The sequence below is a fragment of the Felis catus genome, chromosome D3 (genome assembly GCF_018350175.1).
Source record: "Felis catus isolate Fca126 chromosome D3, F.catus_Fca126_mat1.0, whole genome shotgun sequence".
Lineage (NCBI taxonomy): Eukaryota > Metazoa > Chordata > Mammalia > Carnivora > Felidae > Felis > Felis catus.
Genome location: NC_058379.1, coordinates 19,442,889 through 19,463,425, shown reverse-complemented (window position 1 = coordinate 19,463,425; position 20,537 = coordinate 19,442,889). Strand labels below are relative to the sequence as shown.

Below are 20,537 nucleotides of genomic sequence, written 5' to 3'. Positions count from 1 at the left end.
AGCGTATTATAACAGGTATAAGGGTTTTGTGTTTGCTCTATTTAGCATCATGCTTATGTGTCAGTTGCAGAAAAATGTTTCAGTCGAGAAATCTTATCATAAATGGACTAATCAAATGCTGTTTGGTTGGTAATGTTGGTTAGGGCCATGATTGTGCCCCCTCAGTGACTCTTTGTAGATAGGATATGAGTTAGTGTTTATGGCCTAGTAAGCAGGAAAGGATAGATCTGCTAACCAGATACATGCATACAGGTGGTTGAAAAGGTGTTTACTGTCCCCACTTGCACAGTGATCTTATAAGGTCCAGAGTGTTAAGCAAAAGACCTCAGCTGGATGTTGCAGATGGTTGGGGAACCTAGGTTTGCTTAGTATCAGGGTGACCTGGTGAGTGTCCTGTGTCATGGCTCAGATATTTGGTATCTGTGAAAGTTGATTAATCCAAGTGTAGTTATGTTCTGTAAAGAAATTCATACTTTATGAAAAAAAAATTTTATTTTAGAGCAAGTGTGAGTGAGTGGGGGGGGGGAATGGAGGGAGAGAGGGAGGGGGAGAGAGAGAGAGAGAAAGAGAGAGAGAGAGAATGAGTGAGTCAGAGTCTTAAGCAGACTCCATGCTTAGTGCAGAGCCTGCCACAGGGCTTGATCCTGACCTGAGATCATGACCTGAGCCAAAATCAAGAGTTGGACACTCAAACCAACTAAGCCACCCAGGTGCTCCAAAGAAATTCATACTCTTTTTTTCTTTTTTTTTTTTTTTTAATGTTTGTTTATTTATTTTGAGGGGGAGAGAGAGAGAGAGTGCATGTGCACACACAAGCCGGGGAGGGGCAGAGAGAGAGGGAGACAGAAAACCCCAAGCAGGCTCCATGTTGACAGCACATAGCCCCACGTGGGGCTCGATCCCACCACCGTGAGACCATGACCTAAGCTGAAATCGAGAGTTAGATGCTTACCCGACTGAGCCATCCAGGCGCCCCAAGAAATTCATACTCTTATCATCTGTTTAAATTGTATTACTTAAATCTAGAGATGTAAAAAAGTTTCAAAACACAGTATTTTGAAAACATTGATTTATGGTAAGGGCGCATATAATAAATGTGATACAAAGGAGGTTTTACTAGAAAGCCAAATCTTTGTTAAAAGTTATAGTCTCTTTTAAGTTAATATAAGTAAAAGCAAAAGAGCTTTCTGTTTACAAAGTTTCACAGTAATTTTCATTCTTCAGAGGATAGATCTAAATCAGATTCTGGATCTGATCCAGCCCTAGATCCAGCTCTAGCAGCACAATTCCTAGGGAAAATTCAAATAGACATACTACTACACTACCCTCTTTTATTTATAGTCTAGTGAGTATCTAGCTATTCACTTTGAAACATTCCCCTTCTCCGCCCCTGCCTTTCCCTTCTTTTTCTCTGTAGTTCTTGGTATTTGTCTTGATAAACCAGAGTATCTAGGCTCATATTTTTTTCCCAACATACTATTATGAAAAATTTCAAACATACAGAAAAGTTGGAAGAAATTATATAGTGGAAACCCACATCTTACTATCTAGATGCTATAGCATTTTGCTGTGTTCACTTTATCATATTTATCCATCCCTCTATCCATCTTTATTTTAATGCTTTTTTTTTTAATGCTTTTCAAGGTAAGTTGCAGTCGGTACACTTGAGCATGCATTGCAATATTTATTTATGGTGTTCTCTCAGCCTTTAAAGTCTTGAGATAAGTTTAGCCTTACAGAAGGGTTGGAAAAATATTACAGAACTCTCTTACACTCTTTCCCCACCTTCCCTTATGTGAGCATCCTATACAACCATAGGGCAGTTATCAAAAATAAGAAATCCGTATCATTAAAATATTATGAACTAAACTACAGACTTTGGATTTCACCAGTTTTTCCACTGCTGCCCATTTTTTATTCCAGGGTCAAATCCCGGGCCCCACTTTAAGACTTAGTTGTCTTACGTCCTAAAGTCTCCACCAGTTTATCAGTCTTTCTCTTTCATGACTTTGAAGAATACTAACCAGTGAACTTTTTAGAATATCTCTCAGTATGGGTTTGTGTGGTATTTCCTTCTGATGGGGTTGAGGTTGTGTACTGTCGGGAAAGCACCCCGACAGAGGTGAGGTGCCCTTCTCAGGGTATCATCATATCAGGGGCACATAAGGTCAGTACATCTTACTACTGGCGATGTTGGCCATGATCACTTGGTTAAGATGGTTGGCTGCTGGTAATTAATAAATATCCTGTTCCTGTTTAAACTTTCTTTCACTGCTTTTAGCATCTGTGTATTTTGCCTGCAGTAATTATTACTGTGGTGTTCTATACCATCATTTTGGTTTTTTTCTTTCTGTAAGGAATTATTTATATTATTATATCTATTCTATTTATAACATTTATTTGTATTAGTATAGACTCATGGGCATTTATTTTATTCTTTGGGTTGTAATCTCTTACTGTTATTTCTTTTGTTAAATTATTTCAACTTGGGAGCCACTGGGAACTCTTTCACATTGATTCCTTGCTCTTTTGACACAGCCCCCCTCCCCTCAAAAGCACTTTCTTACTTTTGGGCACCAAGTGATCCAGACTTGTTCTTTTTCCTCTACTAGCTCTGGAATTAACCACTTCTCCAAGGATCCCTGCTTACTTTTATTAGAGAATAGTATTTGAAAACAAGATCTGGGTGCTGGCTTTTTGCTCATTGAGGTTTCAATGCCTCCTGTCCCTCTCTGGATGGAGCTAGGAAAACTTTGCATGTATACCAACCCATGTGTACATACACATATGTATTATTTCTGTATCAAAAACCATGAGTTTGTGCTGATGTCTCTGACTCCAAGCCAGCACCAAAGGGTGCATTCTAAGCTTTTTCCTATTCCTTATTTATACCTTCTTTCTCCCGACAATGAGAAACCTGGCTCTCCTTATCTACAATATATTGACTTACTTGTTGAACCCTCCTGTTTGTATGCAGTAGTTTCAAAGTTGCTACACCATACCCCCCCCCCCCCCCGAGAAGCAAATCTACCAAAGTACATTGCACATAGTTCATTTTGTGTTTAACCTTAGAGTATCCAGTCAAAACCCCTGTTTTCTTAAAGATACGTAGATCAGCCCCTTTTTTCATCACTCTCAGTGTGGTTATATCATGCTTCTGTAATACAGTTAGGTTAATTTTGTCACAGTCTGCATTTCATCCCCTCCCCGCTCCCCCCCCACCCCCAGTTCTGGTTGATTAAAAAAAAAAAAATTGTATCCAGTAAAATTCATTCTCTTCTGTGCATTGTAGGGTGTTTAGCAGTAACCGGAGACTTGGTTCTCACAGTTCTGTTTGTCTAATTTCAGCAGAAAGATCGAAACCATAAGCTAAAAACAAATAGGAAAGCCTAGTTGGTCTTGTATGTTTGTCTACTATTTCCATCAGAGACTTTAACATATTCATCATAGTACTTCAAATGCCCTGTCCAATAGTTCCAACATTCTGCCATATCTGAGTCTGGTTTTACTGATTACTTTGTGCCTTGACATAGTGAACTGGATTTACTGGTTTTTGTTTTTTTTCTTCTTGCTTTCTGTGTATGAATTCTTTATTGAAAGCTGGACATCTTGTATAGGGCAGTAGATTGTTTTTTGTTTTTTGTTTTTTGTTTTTTTTTTGCCTTGACACGGGCACCTGTCTCCATTAGTTGTTTAGTGTGGGAGTTTGAGTTAATCTGTGCAGGAGCTGGGTTGGGTTTGAGTTTTGTTAAGTTGCTGTGATGTCCTCAGTGCATAGCAGCCTTCCAGTTACTCCAGTAATCCTAGTGTTTAGAGAGGGGCTGGTGTTTGGGAGTTTTCTCAATGTCTGCTCCAAATTCAGCTTTAGGCTGCCTTTGCATTGCATCTCAGCTAGGGCTGGTCTCATACTCTTGCAGCTCTTTCAGCTGAAATGTCTTATTTATTCATTTGTTGAGAACATATTTTCTTTTATAATGTTCAACATGTTTGTAATAATAGCTGCTTTAAAATTCTTTTATGCTAATTCAACACATGGGTCATCCTTGGGTGGTTTCCATTTCTTTTGAGTGTGGGTCAGTTTTTTCTCTTTCTGTGTATGTCCAGTAATTTTGGATTGTATCCTGGGTGATGTGAATCACACATTGTAGAGATTGTTTTCTATTTTGTTCCTGTGCAGAAAATTGGGGTTTGATAGCAAGGAATTAACTTGGCTCACCTCGAACTCCATCCAACCTCTCTTTTCCTTCACTTGAAATACCTGTTCAGTTATTTTGTCCTTAATTCAACTCCTTAGAATCTGTGCTTGTGGTTTTCGGAGGTCAGTGAGAGATTTGGGCAGAGTTTATATACAGAATTTGTGATTCTTTCTGGTATTTCCTCTACTCCCTCCTTTTCCAGCATCTTTGGTTGTCCTGAAATATATCTTCTGCTTCTTCAAGGCAGTAAAGCTGCGGGTTTTCTACCATTTGCCCTGTGTGGCCTTACCTGGGGTCTACACTCATGCCTGTAGCCATAAACTGGGAAATTTGCCCCCTGCTCTTTCCTCTTCTGCCTGCTTTTGGATTCTCTTTAGTGTCTTTAAGTGGTTGATTTTCTTTTCTTTTTTTTTCTTGCTTCAGATTTTGTACTTGTTTTTGGCAGGAGCATCGGTCTATTTGGAACTACTCTCTGAACAGAAATTGGCTATTTAGGCTCCTATTTCTAAACCCACTATTTTGCCTGTAAATTTGTTTGGGGAGACAATATAGGGACAACTGGACAACTGCCTGTACCTGTTTATTTCTGTGATTTCTAAAATAAGAGAATTAAGGAGCAGACCTAGTATGCTCACGTTATCACTACCTGTCTGTTGGAGGTAAACAGAACACTTCTATGTAGGTTATCGCTTCCTCTGAGCCCTGGATCTCATCCCCTTAGGTTTCACAGATGCTGTTAGCCTTGGACTATTACCCCTTTCTCCTATATCTTCAACTTTACCCTCTCTACTGGCTCCCTTCCACTGTCATTTAAAAATGCTCACATCTCACCGAGGTTAAGAGAAAGAATTCTCTCCCCTTCCCTACCTCCTGCAGCTACCATACTTTCTCTCTTCCCCTTACACAGCTTGTCCTCTTCCTCTCTCCCCAATCACTCCTCAGCACATTCTTGCCTTACTTTTGTCCCCACCAGTGTATGAGATTGCTCTGACCGAGGTTACCAGGGCCCCCAGGTCACCAAGTTCATTCTCATTAGCTCTGTGCTGATAATTTCCAAAGTGATGTATCCCCTCTGACTTTTCTCCTGAACCTCTGCTGTTGCTCTGCATCTTCCCCTGCATCTCTCATAGGGTTCTCAAATTCAGCATGTTCTCATCTATCTTCCTCCCACAGTACTTTTCCCTTTTCTTGTCTGTGTATATGGAACCTTATCCATTGTCACCTCCATATCCATTGGGTCAGCAAGTCTGTTGATTCTGCCTCATTGAACAGCTCTTGAAGCTGTTTACTTCTCTCCATCCCCCCCGGCACAACCCAAGTCCAAGTCGTTCTCATCCCTCCCCTGTACAGTCTAACTCCTCATCCTGCGTGCACTGTTGCCCTTCACTCCGCTTCATCCACAAAGATGCTTTCCTAATAAAACCTTCATTGGCTCCTCACTGCCAGCAGGATAAAGTCCACACTCCTTAATTTGGCCTGCATCACCTGCGTGCTTGCCCTTGCTTGCTCTGGCCCTTCCAGCTTGCCTTTGCCACCTCATCTGCTCCTTTCCTCCACCCCGTCCTCTGAACATAGCCACCCTGGGGTTGTTTTGGTATGTGCTGAGCACTCAGCTGGGAACACTCTCTGTCCTCCAACCTCTGCTTTGCCTGTATAAAAGCTATTAATTACCCTTCTTGTCTGAACTGAGATGTTATTTCCTGGGGAGGCTTTTCCGGACCTCCCCTCAAGAGCAGGTCACGTCCCCTGTTGTGTTTCCAGAGTCCCGAGTACTTGTTCTTTCCTAGCATCCCTCACTTATAAAGACTTTTTAAAGAAGCCTGGCTTCTGCTCTAGATTCTGAGTCCCATTTCTTGCCTCTTCTCTTCCTTTCTCTGACCTTTGTACCAAGCCCAGTGCCTAGTGAGTAGTGGACATCCAAGGGATTTTTGTTTAATGAATGGATTAGAGACAAGAAAAGCTCCATATGACAATAGAATAGACTCTATTACTGTAAAATATAATCTCTCCTGCTTGCCATACTTGACTGTAATACACTAATCTTACTTCCTGAAAAGAGAGAAACTGACAGTATGACATGAAGGTGGAACCCAGCTGCTTACAGCAGGAGTCTTTGGACATGTGCTCCCACTGGGGCAAGTGCCTCTGAGTGAGTGTGAGTCTCACGGTGAAAATAGTTCATGGAATGGCTGCAGGCTGTGTTGTGCCTGTTGAGTTTACCACAAATAATTTTGAAAAGAATAACCGAACTAGGGCTTCAGTACAATTTTGTACATTTTCAAAAAGTAGGTGTTGGTATGTGGTAGGGCACCACCTGCTGACTTGAGACACATTTGGATCCTTAGACATGCAGCAAGAAAAGACTTAGCCAGCATTGAGCAAAGGAATCGTGAACTTTGTTTCAGTTGTGTGCTTGTGGTGTGCAGTGTTAAAGAGAAAGAAATCAGGTAACTTAGAAACACTTTCCCTGGAGAGAATGGCAAGGGCTTCTGGCCTTGGCCAGCATGCTACGTGTTTGGATTCATTTGTCTGTACAACCTTTGTTTTCACTTGCTTCATTTGCTGTGTTTTGGGAGATTAAGAATTTAGGGAAATGACTAGCTGCAGAATCGTAAAATGGAAATTTTGATTAAATTAAAAATGTTGATTTCTGTTTCCTACTATTTCCGTGTTCTACTAACTTTGTTTTGTCTGTCAGACGTTGTGCATAATATGCTTTTCCTGTGAGGATGAGTGCCAACTGCTGACAGGGTTCAGAATTCTGATTGATGCTTGCTTGCAGGCTCTTCGTACAAAGGTGATACTTGTTCAGGATTGGGAAGATGTAATGACTGTAAGCTGTGTAAGTCCTGTCTTCCTTAAGAAAGGAAGTTCATCCTTCTCAAAGTTGTGTGTAATTAGAACCAAATGTTCTTTATACACTTAGAAAATAAATTTTGGAATAACAGAGGTGCTATCCTTGAAAGGTGCCATATGCCATTACTTTTGACATCATGACATTCTGAGAGGAACTATTTTTTTTTTTTTAATTGTTGGTTCTTAAAAAGAAGTGGTGAATGACCTGTTTGACTAATGTACAGTAAATCTTGTCTTTTCCCTTGTTAAAATATGTTTGCTATAGGGCCATTCTTGGACAGTGAGGCTAAGTCTTCATTAAATGTAAGGGGTGGTTTTTCCCTCATGCTAATCACGTGTCCTTAGGACATGGCAGCCAGGCAGAACATCTAGTCCGTCCGTCCTTGTGCTTGTCGTCCTGGCCTGACTACAGCCTTGTTAGGCTTATAGCCCTAGGTAAGAAGTGTGCTGGTCCATGTTTGGGGGCTCCCACTCTGGGGTAGCAGGTCCTGAGGAAGTGATGTTGAAGCTAGACCAGAAGGGTGATGAAAGTAGTCAGGCTATGAAGGAAATGGAGGAGGAGAATAGGAGGGAGGAGAACAGTGCCAGTGTTTGAGGAACTCCAGAAACTCCCAAGATGACTTGTGTTTAGAGAGCAAGGGAGGAGTGGAACAGGGTGCGGCTGCAAACTGGACAGTGGAGGCACTCTTTCTCTTCGTCCTTCCTTGAATTTCAGAAATGTCTGTTGCTTCCTTGTTGCCCTCAGACTAAAGTCCACATACTAGGTAATGAAGGCTCTTGTTAATTAGCCTCATTTTCCCTTTAAAGCCCCTTTCTCTGTCACCCTCTCTGATTTCCATATGCCCCATGTTGAGGCCACTGGGATTTTATCGTTCTGTAACTTGAATGCTCTTATACCTTTGTTCTGCTTGTTGTCTGGCTGAAATACTGTTCCCACCCTTCTTCTCTACTAGTAAAGCTCAGCTTAATGTCATTATGTTGTTGAAGACCTCCCTGCTGCCTGAAATCTAAGTGAATGGATTCTCACTCTGTGGTTTGATAATACTTTGTCATTCTGTTATTCTAATCGTCCTGTCCTGACTTGTCTCTGGTTGTGTCTCTGTATGTATGGATTCCCCACTACTGTTAGGCACAGAAGGGCAAGCCTTTGATTTAGCTTGTACTTTTAGACCTACATACAGTAGGGGGTCTTTGAATTTTGGTTGAGTTGCGTCAAAGTGGTAAGTAGCAGTCAGTGATTTAGAAGCATTCATCTGTATCAAATCTTATCTCTAGAAATCAAACATTGAATGAAATGTTTTCCCACAGTCCTTGTCTGAGGAAACTCTTTAGTAGACATGGACTCCATAGGGAATTGTTAGAGTGCCCTGGATTGAGAAAGAAGGGTTAGCTTCCAGGGGGACAGGAGGAGAGCTCACCTTCCTGCTGCCTTTGTTACTTCAGAGTTCAGTGTCTGATGTCTTTATTTTGACCCTTCCCATTTTGTGCAGAGCATCTATTAAGAACATCTTCAACCAGCCGACCTGCTTCTCTGCCAAGAGTACCTGCCATGGAAAATGCCAAGACCATCTCAGGTGATGACTTTTATCTGGAATTTCCCTTAGAAAGACTTCCAGAGGTCTTAGTGGTGGTACTAAATACTTTCTCTTTAGACTTACCTAGCTTTTCTTGCCTCTTTAGCTCTTGAGTTGATTATTTTCACTCTGAATTTCCCCTGTTGTATTTTTCAGATTCTATAGAAATCACATTTCATGGCCCTGATTTCAAAATAATCAATTTCATGGCCCAAAACTAGATTGTTCCATTTATTTAACAAGATTTGTGAAGTGCCTAGCATGGGCTAGATGTCGTGCTGAAAATATAGCTTGATACAAAGTTGGTATAGTTGTGAAAGATTCTAGTATTAATCCCAAGGTGTGTCATGACTGTTATTTCAGAGCACACCAAAAATTCTCTGGAAACCAGATTTTTCCAGTATAAAAAAGCCATCCTATAATGATGAATGTAACAAGCTTACTTTGTCTCATAGAGCTAACCCCAGTTTATCAGTTGCTCGCATTATTTTCCCTTTGTGGCCCTTATTTGCCCTTAATAACTCAGCTAGAAATTGGACCAGAAAAGGAGAAATTCCTATAACTTTACCTCATACAATTAACCTTCCACTTGCATGGGGATTTAAGCTAGTACAGTTTTTATGCATTATAGCCAGATCTTTGTATTAGTGGGAAGTCCAGCCAAAATTACCATCCCAAAGCTCAGATTCCAAAGCCTTTTCTTGCTTTTTTGAATTATTTTTAAAGTTTATTTATTTATTTGGCGGGGGAGGGGTAGAGAGAGAGGGAAAGAGAAAATCCCAAGCAGGCTCCACACTGTCAGCGCAGAGCCCAATGCGGGGCCCAAACTCATGAACCATAATATTATGACCTGAGCCGAAGTTGGATGTTTAACTGACTGAGCCACCCAGGTGCCTCCAAAGCCTTTTCTTATCATAGAGTTCTTCTGATTCTTTTTCAGTTTCCCCTATATTTTTAAAAAATTTTTGATGTTTATTTTTGAGAGACAGACCATGAGTGGGGGAGGGGCAGAGAGCAAGGGAGACACAGAATCAGAAGCAGGCTCCAGGCTCCAAGCTGTCAGCACAGAGGCTGACACGGGACTTGAACCCACGAACTGCGAGATCATGACCTGAGCCGAAGTCGGACACTTAACCAATTGAGCCACTCAGGTGTGCCCTCAGTTTCCTCTATTTTATATAAAATTATGAAAGGGGTTCTCATCCAGTTTCCTAGCACACCACTTAAAAGAAACTGCTGATTTAAGGCATATGAAGATCTGATATTGAAAGAAAAACAAGAATAATCACAAAATTATGTCAGAAATATTTATAAATATATCATTCTAATAAGATCATGTAATAGGACAAAGCGTCTCTCTCCTCTGGATCTTTACAGACATCACTTCACTAATGCAGAGTTATATTCTGCTTGTGACCATCCTACAATCACCAAGAAAATTTTAGTCCATAAAAGCAGGGGCAGTTTCAGTAATCTGGGAAGAATTACTGATGTATAACATTGATTACAGCCAGCTCAGGGCACCTGTATATCCAGCATCTTCTGATGTGAGAGAGTATATGTCTGAGGTCAGGAACTTTGTCTCATATTTCACTTCTTCCCGCATTCAGCCCAGAGCCTTGAGCACCTGTGCCAACTCAGTGCCTCCTTGCTAGAAAGCTGCTTTTGTTGTGGCTCTGTTACCAACGGCTAAAGCAGGAGCTACTTCCACTTAGCAGTTCTTAGAACTTTCTGTAATTCTAACAAGGTGTGATGGCTTACTGTGGTAGCCTTTCAAAGTAGAACTTTTCTGACTGATCTTGTTTCTCAGTAGTTGAATTGACACCTTTTGGTTTTCTGTTTGTCTCATCGTTTATGTTTTTTAAAACATGGCCTGACCCAGAATTAAATGATGATGTATTTTTCCTTTTTTTCCCCTTAAGTGGTATTTTGGCTATGTTCAGAAGGGTTATGTTTCCTTTAGTTGAGAGTGGATAGTATGTTCTGTGATTGTTATGGTGATGGATAAGATGTATTCCATACCTTCAGGAAATGTGGGGTTCAATGCATATCTCAACTACTGCATCTTTTTTACAGGTTTTTTAATGAAAGAAATAAATCCTTCCAAGTTACCAGTATGATAAAGGAAATGTTAGTTTTTTTAATATATGGTAATTTCTACTTTTTTTTGGAACCTGCTGAAGAAAAGGTCTCAAAAACCTAATTTAAAAGTATTTTATAAAAGTAACCATCTTTCTCCATTATGAAATGCATAATGACTATTTTTCACAATCAGTATCTCGACGAAGTAGTGAAGAGATGAAACGAGACATCAATGCACCTGAGGGAGCATCGCCGGCCTCTCTTATGGCTATGGGAACCACGTCTCCACAGCTTTCCCTGTCTTCCTCTCCCACGGCGTCCGTCACCCCCACCACCCGAAGTCGGATAAGGTAGAGAACAGTTAATACTGATGGATTTCATGTATACCTCTCCTAGCCTTCGGAGATCAATAATCAGATTATAAAATAATGGCAATCGAGCACTGATTTTTTTTCTTTGTGGGTTATTGTTTTCTCATCTCTTCTATGCCCAGAATTGGGTAAGATGGTATAGAAGTAAAAAGCAAGGCAAAGTGAAAGAGGTGGTTCATTTCCTCCTAAGCATTGTGAAATTACAGTATGGGGTGTGGGTGGAGGGTTAGGGGGAAGCTTCCTAGGGGAGTGGTGCCTGGGTGTGGAGGGTGGGCTGGCAAGGTCAGCAAGGTCAGAGACATGAGTGAATGTACAGAAGGGTGAGTAACCAAGGTTTGGGGGAGCTATGGGTAGGTGGTACAGCATGTGCAGAGAGGATGGGCACAGAAGACCAGAGGAAGGTGTGGACCCACCATATCTGGGGGCAGTGGAAGAAAAGATTTATAGGGTAGGATGTGGCTAGGCATGGAACCTCCTTACAGTCAAATTGAATCACTTTGATATAGTAGGGATATAAAGTGGGGTAAATAAATCAGAGTGAGGAGATGATTCAAGGATTCTTCCATTGTGGACAAAAATCGAGGAACACAACTGAAATGACATTATAATATTTTGGGGACAAAGATGCTGAGTCCGAATCAGTATGACAGCAATGGAAATGGAGAAGGGAAGGTGGGACTCAGGAGGCTTTTCACAGGGAAAGATGATTGGTTTTGGCAGCAGGTTTCCAGAAAAGGAATGGAAGAATGAGAGCCACCAGAGACGGTTCTAATTGTTCTAGACCAGAAGGTGGAAACATGGTGCCACACTGATCTTTGGTAAACAGTACCTGAAAATGTAGTAGTATATTTTATTCATACTTCTCTTATGTCAGAATCCATTTGGGACTAAGAAGTAGTTATAATTTAGAGGAAAAAAAAAAACATTTCAAAAAGATAGCATACATCGTATATAGGGGTGAGGAAAACTGTCGAGGTGTATTGGGCAGAATTGAAGGAGGGATAGGAGTGGATTTCAGAACTTTAGCCTTATATGTATGAGAATAAAATGGAATATTTGGCCTCTCAAACTCAAGTTATATACTTTAGTTTAAAGCTCTGACTCTAGGGGCTCAACCTCTAAGAATAGTGGTCCTATAAGCTCTGCGCCATCAGAGCAAGTAGGGGTGGAGTGATGATGAGGGTAGCTCATGCTCTGCCTAGGCTCATGCAGGGAGAGCACTGTTCACACCTGTCTCTGTCCTGGGTGGTAGGCCATACCTGTAGTATGCCCGTGGGAAGTGCACCCACTCTTCTGGCTCCCCTACTCAGAAGCTGTGATCTTCAACTGGAAGGTGTCTTCATCTTATAATGAAGAGGTTATGAGAGACGACCCTCCAGCTCTGGGAGGCTCTTTTCTGAAGCTTGCCATTGTAGTCCATAAAGTTAACTCTTCTTTGATGCTTTAATTTTAAGCTGTTTCTATAAACAAACAGACCTGGTGTGAGCCAGAGTAAACCTTTCACATTGGTTATAGTATTATTTTAAGCATGTTGGAGATTTATTCATTCATGCATTCATTCATTCATTCATTTGGCTTGGTTTTTTGTGTTCGTATTTCATTAACTTTATTCTCATTCTCTTTTCCTATGTTCCGTGGTATTATAACACACTTCTTTGGGCTTTTTAAACCAAAGCAGGAGTCTGGTGGGCTGGCATGCAAACATAAAAGTATACTTCTTCAAGACAGCAGTCTTAACTCCTTGCTGGAAATTTTTGTATTTTACTTTTGGTTCTAAGATAAATCAAACTGGTGCTGCTTCAGCACACCTCTGAATTGGAAAAGCTTCAGTTATAAATATGTACTGTTTGATTTTCTAGCATAGCTTGAAGGGTGAAGACAGAATCAATGCACTGAAGAATATTAAGCCACTTGTAATATAGTAGCCTTTAGGATACTTATTGGGCATAAGTATACTTATGGGGTGTGGGATAGAATCTCTGCTTTATTCCTAAAGTAATCACTAGAAAATAGAACAAACTTTTAAGGGTATGCCACTTACCAAAGAGTAGGTCATTTTAGAAGCGCTCTCTCTCCAGGTATTCGTCAAGTAGTTACTAAAAGGCAGGATTTGGTCCAGGATATGTCAGATTGTATGCCTTACTTGCTTCATCAGCAGAGTGATCACAAAATCTTTTTTGATTCATTGTCTTATTTAGAGCAGGATATTTATTCTGTCTTCAAGGAAATTGACAGTGCCTAAAGGGTACCCTACATATAATTTTAAGACATGAATTGTAAGTAGCCGTTGTTGTTGTTTTTTTTTTTTTGAACTCCTGTGGTGTGTCTACTTTATAGTAAACTTTGAAGTTCCTTGAGGGGGCAGGAACCCTGTGTTGTTCACTATCCATTGCCTGGCAGAGTGGTGTTCCATAAGGAGGTATTGAACAAGTGAGTGAGTTTACAGAAAAATCCCATTTTCTATGCAAGATAAAACTCTAGTTACCTGTAGTCAATAAAGAGTGTATATCTTCACAATAAACACATTTGAAACATTTTATGAATGTTTTAATGTGTGTTGCCATCTGTTGTCTTATCTGCTTCCCCTAAATGTAAGCACCTTGAAGGTAGGAACTATGCCTTTTAATCCTTCACTTTGCATAATCTTGCCCTTTGTATCTACAATAAGTGATTTATTTTTATTTATATTTTTTAAATTTGTTTTTACATTTATTTTTGAGAGAGAGAGAGAGACAGAGCACAAGTGGGGGAGGGGCAGAGAGAGAGGGAGACACAGAATCCAAAGCAGGCTCCAGGCTCTGAGCTGTCAGCAACAGAACCCGACGCGGGGCTTGAACTCATAAACCGTGAGATATGACCTGAGCCAAGTTGGACACTTAACCAAATGAGCCACCCAAGGGCCCCAAGTGATTTATTTATTTATTTTTTTAAATAGTTAAAAAAATTTTTTTAATGTTTATTTATTTTTGACAGAGAGAGACAGAGCATGAGCAGGGGAGGGGCAGAGAGAGAGGGAGACACAGAATCTGAAGCAGGCTCCAGGCCCTGAGCTGTCAGCAGCACAGAGACTGATGCGGCGCTCGAGCTCACAGACCGTTGAGATCATGACCTGAGCTGAAGTCCGACAGACGCTCAACCGACTGAGCCATCCAGGCGGTCTCCCCCCCCCCCCCCCCACCAAGTGATTTATTTTTTAAAAAAAGATGAAATGATTGAGGACATAAAAGGTTGAAAACAAAAACTAGTAAAATAAAACTAAAGCATAAAGATTATGGAAGGGCAAGATACTGAATAAAAGTCGGCCATAGCAGCTTTCATATGCAGCCACTGTCAGGTTGTTTTTCCTCCTGAGCATTCTGGAAAGCATTCCATTAATTGTGAGTGCACACCATACTAAATCTTTGCCAGTTTCCATGTGGATAATGAACAGAGTCCATCCCTTCAGATAGCAGAAACTGGGTCTGTGAGGATCCTGTAAAAATTGAGAAGTAAAATCAATTGAATGAAAGCCTACATCTTGCTATTAGATGCCTTAGTATGTGTAATTATCCCATCCAGGAATGCAAACTGACACTGTTCTCTTTCTTCTTTGTGGGATTTCTGGTTTATAATGTGCTCAAATAAAAAATATTTTAACTTTGGATTCCTTATTTTCACTTAGGGAAGAAAGGAAAGACCCTCTGTCCGCATTGGCAAGAGAATATGGAGGATCAAAGAGGAATGCTTTGCTGAAGTGGTGTCAGAAGAAAACAGAAGGCTATCAGGTAATCATATGGTTCCTTTCTCCCACATGAGCAAGGGCCAAACCAGGTGCTGGAGTGTCAGAGCTTGCTACACATCTCACATTAAAATGGGGAATCCTGTGCTGAATTTCAGGATCACATTCAACACAAAGTCTATCCCAAACTTGGCTGAGTGTCACTTGGATGGCATAAATTTTTTACCTTACCAGAGTAGCTAATCTTTCCAGTACTTTTATTCAGCTATTATAACACTTTCTTTTTTTTTTTTTTTAATTTTTTTTTTTAACATTTATTTATTATTGAGAGACAGAGAGAGACAGAGCATGAGCATGGGAGGGGCAGAGAGAGGAGGAGACACAGAATCCAAAGCAGGCTCCAGGCTCTGAGCTGTTATCACAGAGCCCGATGCGGGGCTCGAACTCACAAACTGCAAGATCATGACCTGAGCCGAAGTCGGATGCTTAACTGACTGAGCCACCCAGGCGCCCCAATATAACACTTTCTTAACTAATTCCTGTTAACTGCCTTCACTGAGGTCCCATCTGATCTAAGAGTGAAAATATATTTATTTTACTTTAAATTAATATTTTCATCAATGATTAAAATTATAAATTTTATGTTATATTTTACTACAATAAAAAATTACTTAGCAAAAAAATAAAAGTAAATGAATGGGATATAAGTAAATAGAAAATCAGCAAGGATGTACATGACTTGAAGTATATACTAGATACTATATATCTAGATACTAAATATAGATAGTATATCTGCATATCTGTACAGATATATATGGATAAATGAGTTATATTCTGTATAGGCTTGGAGACTCCTGGCATCCAACAACAGAAGAATACACATTCTTCTCAGGTGCACATAGAACATCACAAGTTAGGGTATATGTTGGGTCATAAAATGACTCAATAAATTTGAACAAAGATTGAGATTATATCGAGTATCTTTTCTAACCATAGTGGAATGAAATTAGAAATGTGTAACAGAAGGAAAATTCACAACTAAGTGGAAATTAAACACAATTTCTAGATAATCAGTGGGCAAAGAATAAATCACAAGGGAAATTAGAAAATAAGAATGAAAGTGAAAACACAACATATCAAAACTTATGGGAGGCATTGAAAGCAGCTCTCTGAGGGAAATTTATAACCATAAACACCTACCTTTAAAGAGAAGAAATCTCAAATCAATATCCTAACCTTTCACTTTAGGAAAGTAGAAAAAGAAGAGCAATCTGAGCCAAAAGCAATCAGAAGGAAAGAAATAAAGATTACAGCAGACAAAACAGTAGAGAAGATTAATGAAAACAAAAGTTGGTTCTTGGAAAAGATCAACAGATCAACAAACCTTTTGCTAGATGGACAAAGGAAAAAAGAGCAGACTAAAATTAAAAATCAGGAATAAAAGAGGGGACATTACTAGTGACCTCACAGAAATAGGGAATACTTATTTACTTAGTAAATAATAATAGGAATACTTAAAAGGGAATACTATGAACAATTGTATGCTGACAAATTGAGTAACCTAGGTATGAAAGGGGAAATTCTTTTTTTTTTAATTTTTTTTTTCAACGTTTATTTATTTTTTGGGACAGAGAGAGACAGAGCATGAATGGGGGAGGGGCAGAGAGAGAGGGAGACACAGAATCGGAAACAGGCTTCAGGCTCTGAGCCATCAGCCCAGAGCCTGACGCGGGGCTCGAACTCACCGACAGCGAGATCGTGACCTGGCTGAAGTCGGACGCTTAACCGACGGCGCCACCCAGGCGCCCCTGAAAGGGGAAATTCTTAAATATGCAAACTATCAATTATGACCCAAGAAGAAAGAAAATCTGGATAGACCTATAACAATGAAAGAGACTGAATTATTAATCAAAACACTTCCAACAGAGAAAAGCTCAAGGCCAGATAGCTTCATTGGTGAATTCTGCCAAATGTTTACAAGAATTAACACTAGTCTTTCTCAAACTCTTCCAAAAACAGAAGAGAGAACACTTTGTGACTTACTCCCTGAGGCCAATTTACCCTGATAACCAGCCCAGAAAAAAACGTTGTAAAGAAAACTATGGATCAATATTCTTTATGCAAAAATTCTTAACAAAATACTGACAAACAATCGAGGAGCAAATAAAAAGAACCCTACACCATGACCAAGTGGGATTTATCCCTGGAATGCAAGGTTGGTTCAACACATGATAATTAAATATAATTAACATATAATTAAATATAATTAACATATAATAAAGGGGAAAAACGAAGATAATCATGTCAGTAGGCACAGAAAGAATACTTGACAAAATTAAAAACCTATTTATGATAAAAAATAGCAAATTGGGAATAGAAGGGGGCTTTCTCAGTCTGTTAAAGAGCATATGTGAAAAACCCACAGCTCACAGCATACCTTATGGTGAAAGACTTGGAAAGCTTTCCCTTTGAAAGCTGTTATCATATCAGGAACAAAAAAGGATGTCCACTCTCACCACTTCTATTCAGTATTTTCCTGGAAATTCTAGCTAGAGCAGTTGGGCAAGAGAAAAAAAGAAGTTATTGAAGAGGAAGAAGTAAAACCATCTCTGCAGATGACATGATTTATATCTAGAAAGTCTTAAAGAATTAACATACAAACTGTTAGAGCTAATAAACATTCAGCTAAATTGCAGGATACAAGGTCAGTATACTAAAACCACTTACATTTCTATACACTAGTAATGGAAACTCTGAAAATGAAATTAAAACACTCCCATTTGCAATAACATCAAAAAGAATAAAGTACTTAGAAATAAATTTAACCAAAGTGGGGGAGGGAACAAGGCTTTTACACTTAAAACTGTAAAACATTGCTGAAAGAAATTAAAGAAAATCTAAATAAATGGGAAGACATCCCATGTTCATGGATTGGAAGTTTTGATACATGCTACAACATGAATGAACTTAGAAAATATGCTTTTTGAAGAAGCCAGACAGGAAGCTCCAGCCTAAAAGCCTTAAGTACTCCAGCACAGGCAGCATGGAGCCTGCCTGGGATTTTCTCTTCTCTTTCTCTGCCCCTCCCCAGCTTGCATTCTCTTTCTCTCCTTCCCCCTCCCTCCCTCCCTCCCTCCCTCTCTCTCACTCTCAAATAAATAAATAAATAAATAAATAAATAAATAAATAAATAAGACAAACTTTTAAAAAGTTAAATAATCAAATTTAGATGATTCAAACCTTAAATCAATGATTTAACTAATGTCCCTTGGTTCCTTTCCACTTAAATTCTCTGATTATAATCCTAAAGTACATTGTTTTGGTTGAAAACACAAAAAAACACAAATCTGAGGGAAGTGAAGGGGGAGAAGTGTAGGGGAGAAGAGCAAGGCTAATCCCAAGGTACTTTGAGGAAAGCTGCAGGGGGGGCCTGAGGTCCTGTGGAGTTTTCGTGAGTTGGATGCCCTGCTTAGGAGTTTGTAGTGTAGGAAACTGTCACTCCCTGTTGGCATCTGTCCACACTTGTACCCACGAGGAAACATTTGAGGCTTCAGTGAACATGGGATTTGTCATGCGGCTGGTTCCAGATGGTTCCCCCCATTAAGACTTTTGGAAATGGGCATACCAAAGATTTTGTCTTATCCTTCTGTAGTGTTAAGTAGACATTACACAGATACCCTCCCATATCGCTGCTCTTATAAGGAAATCTTTATTACAGAAGTGCTCCAACTGTTATAACACACACACACATCAACTTAAAAACTTCAGTTAATAATTTTAAGTTTTTTTTCATTGAGTGGGTACTTACAGGACAGGGAGAAATATAATGCATACCAGAATAATGAACATAGATAAAACCTTTCTGTACACTAGATGGTCTTATGCTACAAACCCAGTTTCCCCTTTCTTTACCTCCTGTGGACACTTCTGTAATGATAACCTACGTATGGCTTTTTTGTTTGTCTTACTTTTTCTTTCCTGTGACACAGATCTCTTTACTCTTGCTGTTTAAAAGTGGATAGGATGCTGGTTCTTTTATTTCAAACTCTGTGAGTTAAAATTGGACAGTTTGAAATGAAAAACCTTTGTAAACTGAAAGATATATCTGATAAAGCTCTTAATTTGTCAAGAGCCTTGTAAGAAGTGCCAGAGCCCTTCCCTTATCTACTTTGAAGTATGGATGACCATACCCATCCTTAGGAGCCAGCAGTTTGGGACCAGTTTTTTTTTCTTTTTTCTTTTTTGGTCTCTGATTACTCACAGTCTACAGGAAAGGGCAGGTTGTGACACTTGACTAGCTCACTAGAGCAGGACCTGTTACGTGACACTCAGCACATACTGCTCTCTCAGGCCCCAAATGCATCATTAATGCTTGGACCATGCATGCTTTATGTCGTAGAAGCTGTCTAATCAACGGAGATAGATTCCCTAATACCATATCATCTTCCTTTAACTCTCTTAAGAGTCATCCTAAAATAATTGTGCTAATCACTGTAACTTCATTAACCATCCATTATAAAACAAGCCCTTCTGAGTTTGGCTTTTATCTAACGAATACACTTTCTCTTTTAAATTGTGTCCTGCCACTTATTGTTCACTGAAGTTTTAGAATACTAGAATTATTACTGTTGGCCTTGACATTCTGATTTACTGTCAGGTTTACAAATGTGGGACTGAAAACCCCCACAGGACAAATGACAGCCTCAAAGCTGTATCATGAGTCCATGACATCATACTAACAACCTTTAGCATTATTGCTTTAAGGATTAAATCTTCCTTGTGTTTTAAATCAGTGCCTCATTTTCTACCCATTATGTTTTTATTTATTTTTTCTACAGTTATGCTTTTAAGTTTAATGTAAATATGCAGTTAACATTATTTTTTTTAACTTTATTTATTTTGAGAGAGAGAGTGTGTGTGTGCAGGAGGGGCAGAGAGCAAGAATCCCAAGCAGGCTCTATACCGTCAATGTGGAGCCTGACACAGGGTCACAAACCACAAGATCATGACCTGAGCCAAAGTCAGACGCTTAACCAACTGGGCCACCCAGGCACCCCTAACATTAATAAATCTTAAGCGCTTATGGGGAAAAGTGCTCATACATTGCCCTATTTCATAACCTCTATAATTTCTCCTTCCCAGAGGCAACTACTTTCAATTCTTCTGGCTATGTTTGGTTAGGGATTGACAATATCAGATTGATAAGGTAACTGAGAAAATAATTTATAGTTTCAGTATATTTTCTTTGATTATAAATTTTATATTTAGCAGCTTTATATTTAGCTGGTGTACCATTGTTTTCTTGTTCTGGAAAAACCTAACTGAATACAATCAAGGAGCCTCTAAAGGTTAATTTAAGAGAGCCCTACTTTGTTTTTTGGTTGGGTTTTTTTTTTTTCAGTTTTTAAAATTTTTTTATTTTTTTTATTTTTTAATATATGATATTTATTGTCAAATTGGTTTCCATACAACACCCAGTGCTCATCCCAAAAGATGCCCTCTTCAGTACCCATCACCTACACTCCCCTCGCTCCCACCCCCCATCAACCCTCAGTTTGTTTTCAGTTTTTAAGAGTCTCTTATGCTTTAAGAGAGCCCTACTTTGGATGAAAAATCTTTGTTTTCTGATAAAATGCCAGACCTAGAATTGGATTATTTAATCCAAAGGATAATGAAATCACTTAATCTTGTACAGAATAGTTTTTTTTTAATTTAATTTTTTTAATTTACATCCAAATTA

At 39.5% G+C, this 20,537-nt stretch overlaps 1 protein-coding gene across 3 annotated transcripts in view; it reads left to right on the top strand.

Moving 5' to 3' along the window:
• SPECC1L (sperm antigen with calponin homology and coiled-coil domains 1 like) overlaps positions 1-20,537 on the top strand; it is a 140,579-nt gene that overhangs the window by 88,896 nt on the left and 31,146 nt on the right. For 2 of the 3 annotated variants that reach the window (XM_023241547.2, XM_006938626.5), the window contains exons 11-13: positions 8,543-8,626; positions 10,902-11,058; positions 14,741-14,843. In XM_023241547.2, coding sequence (XP_023097315.1) covers positions 8,543-8,626; positions 10,902-11,058; positions 14,741-14,843 — 344 coding nt within the window. Of the gene's footprint in view, positions 1-8,542; positions 8,627-10,901; positions 11,059-13,416; positions 13,827-14,740; positions 14,844-20,537 lie in introns of those variants that run through there. The other variant, XM_045041952.1, reaches the window with a different exon arrangement.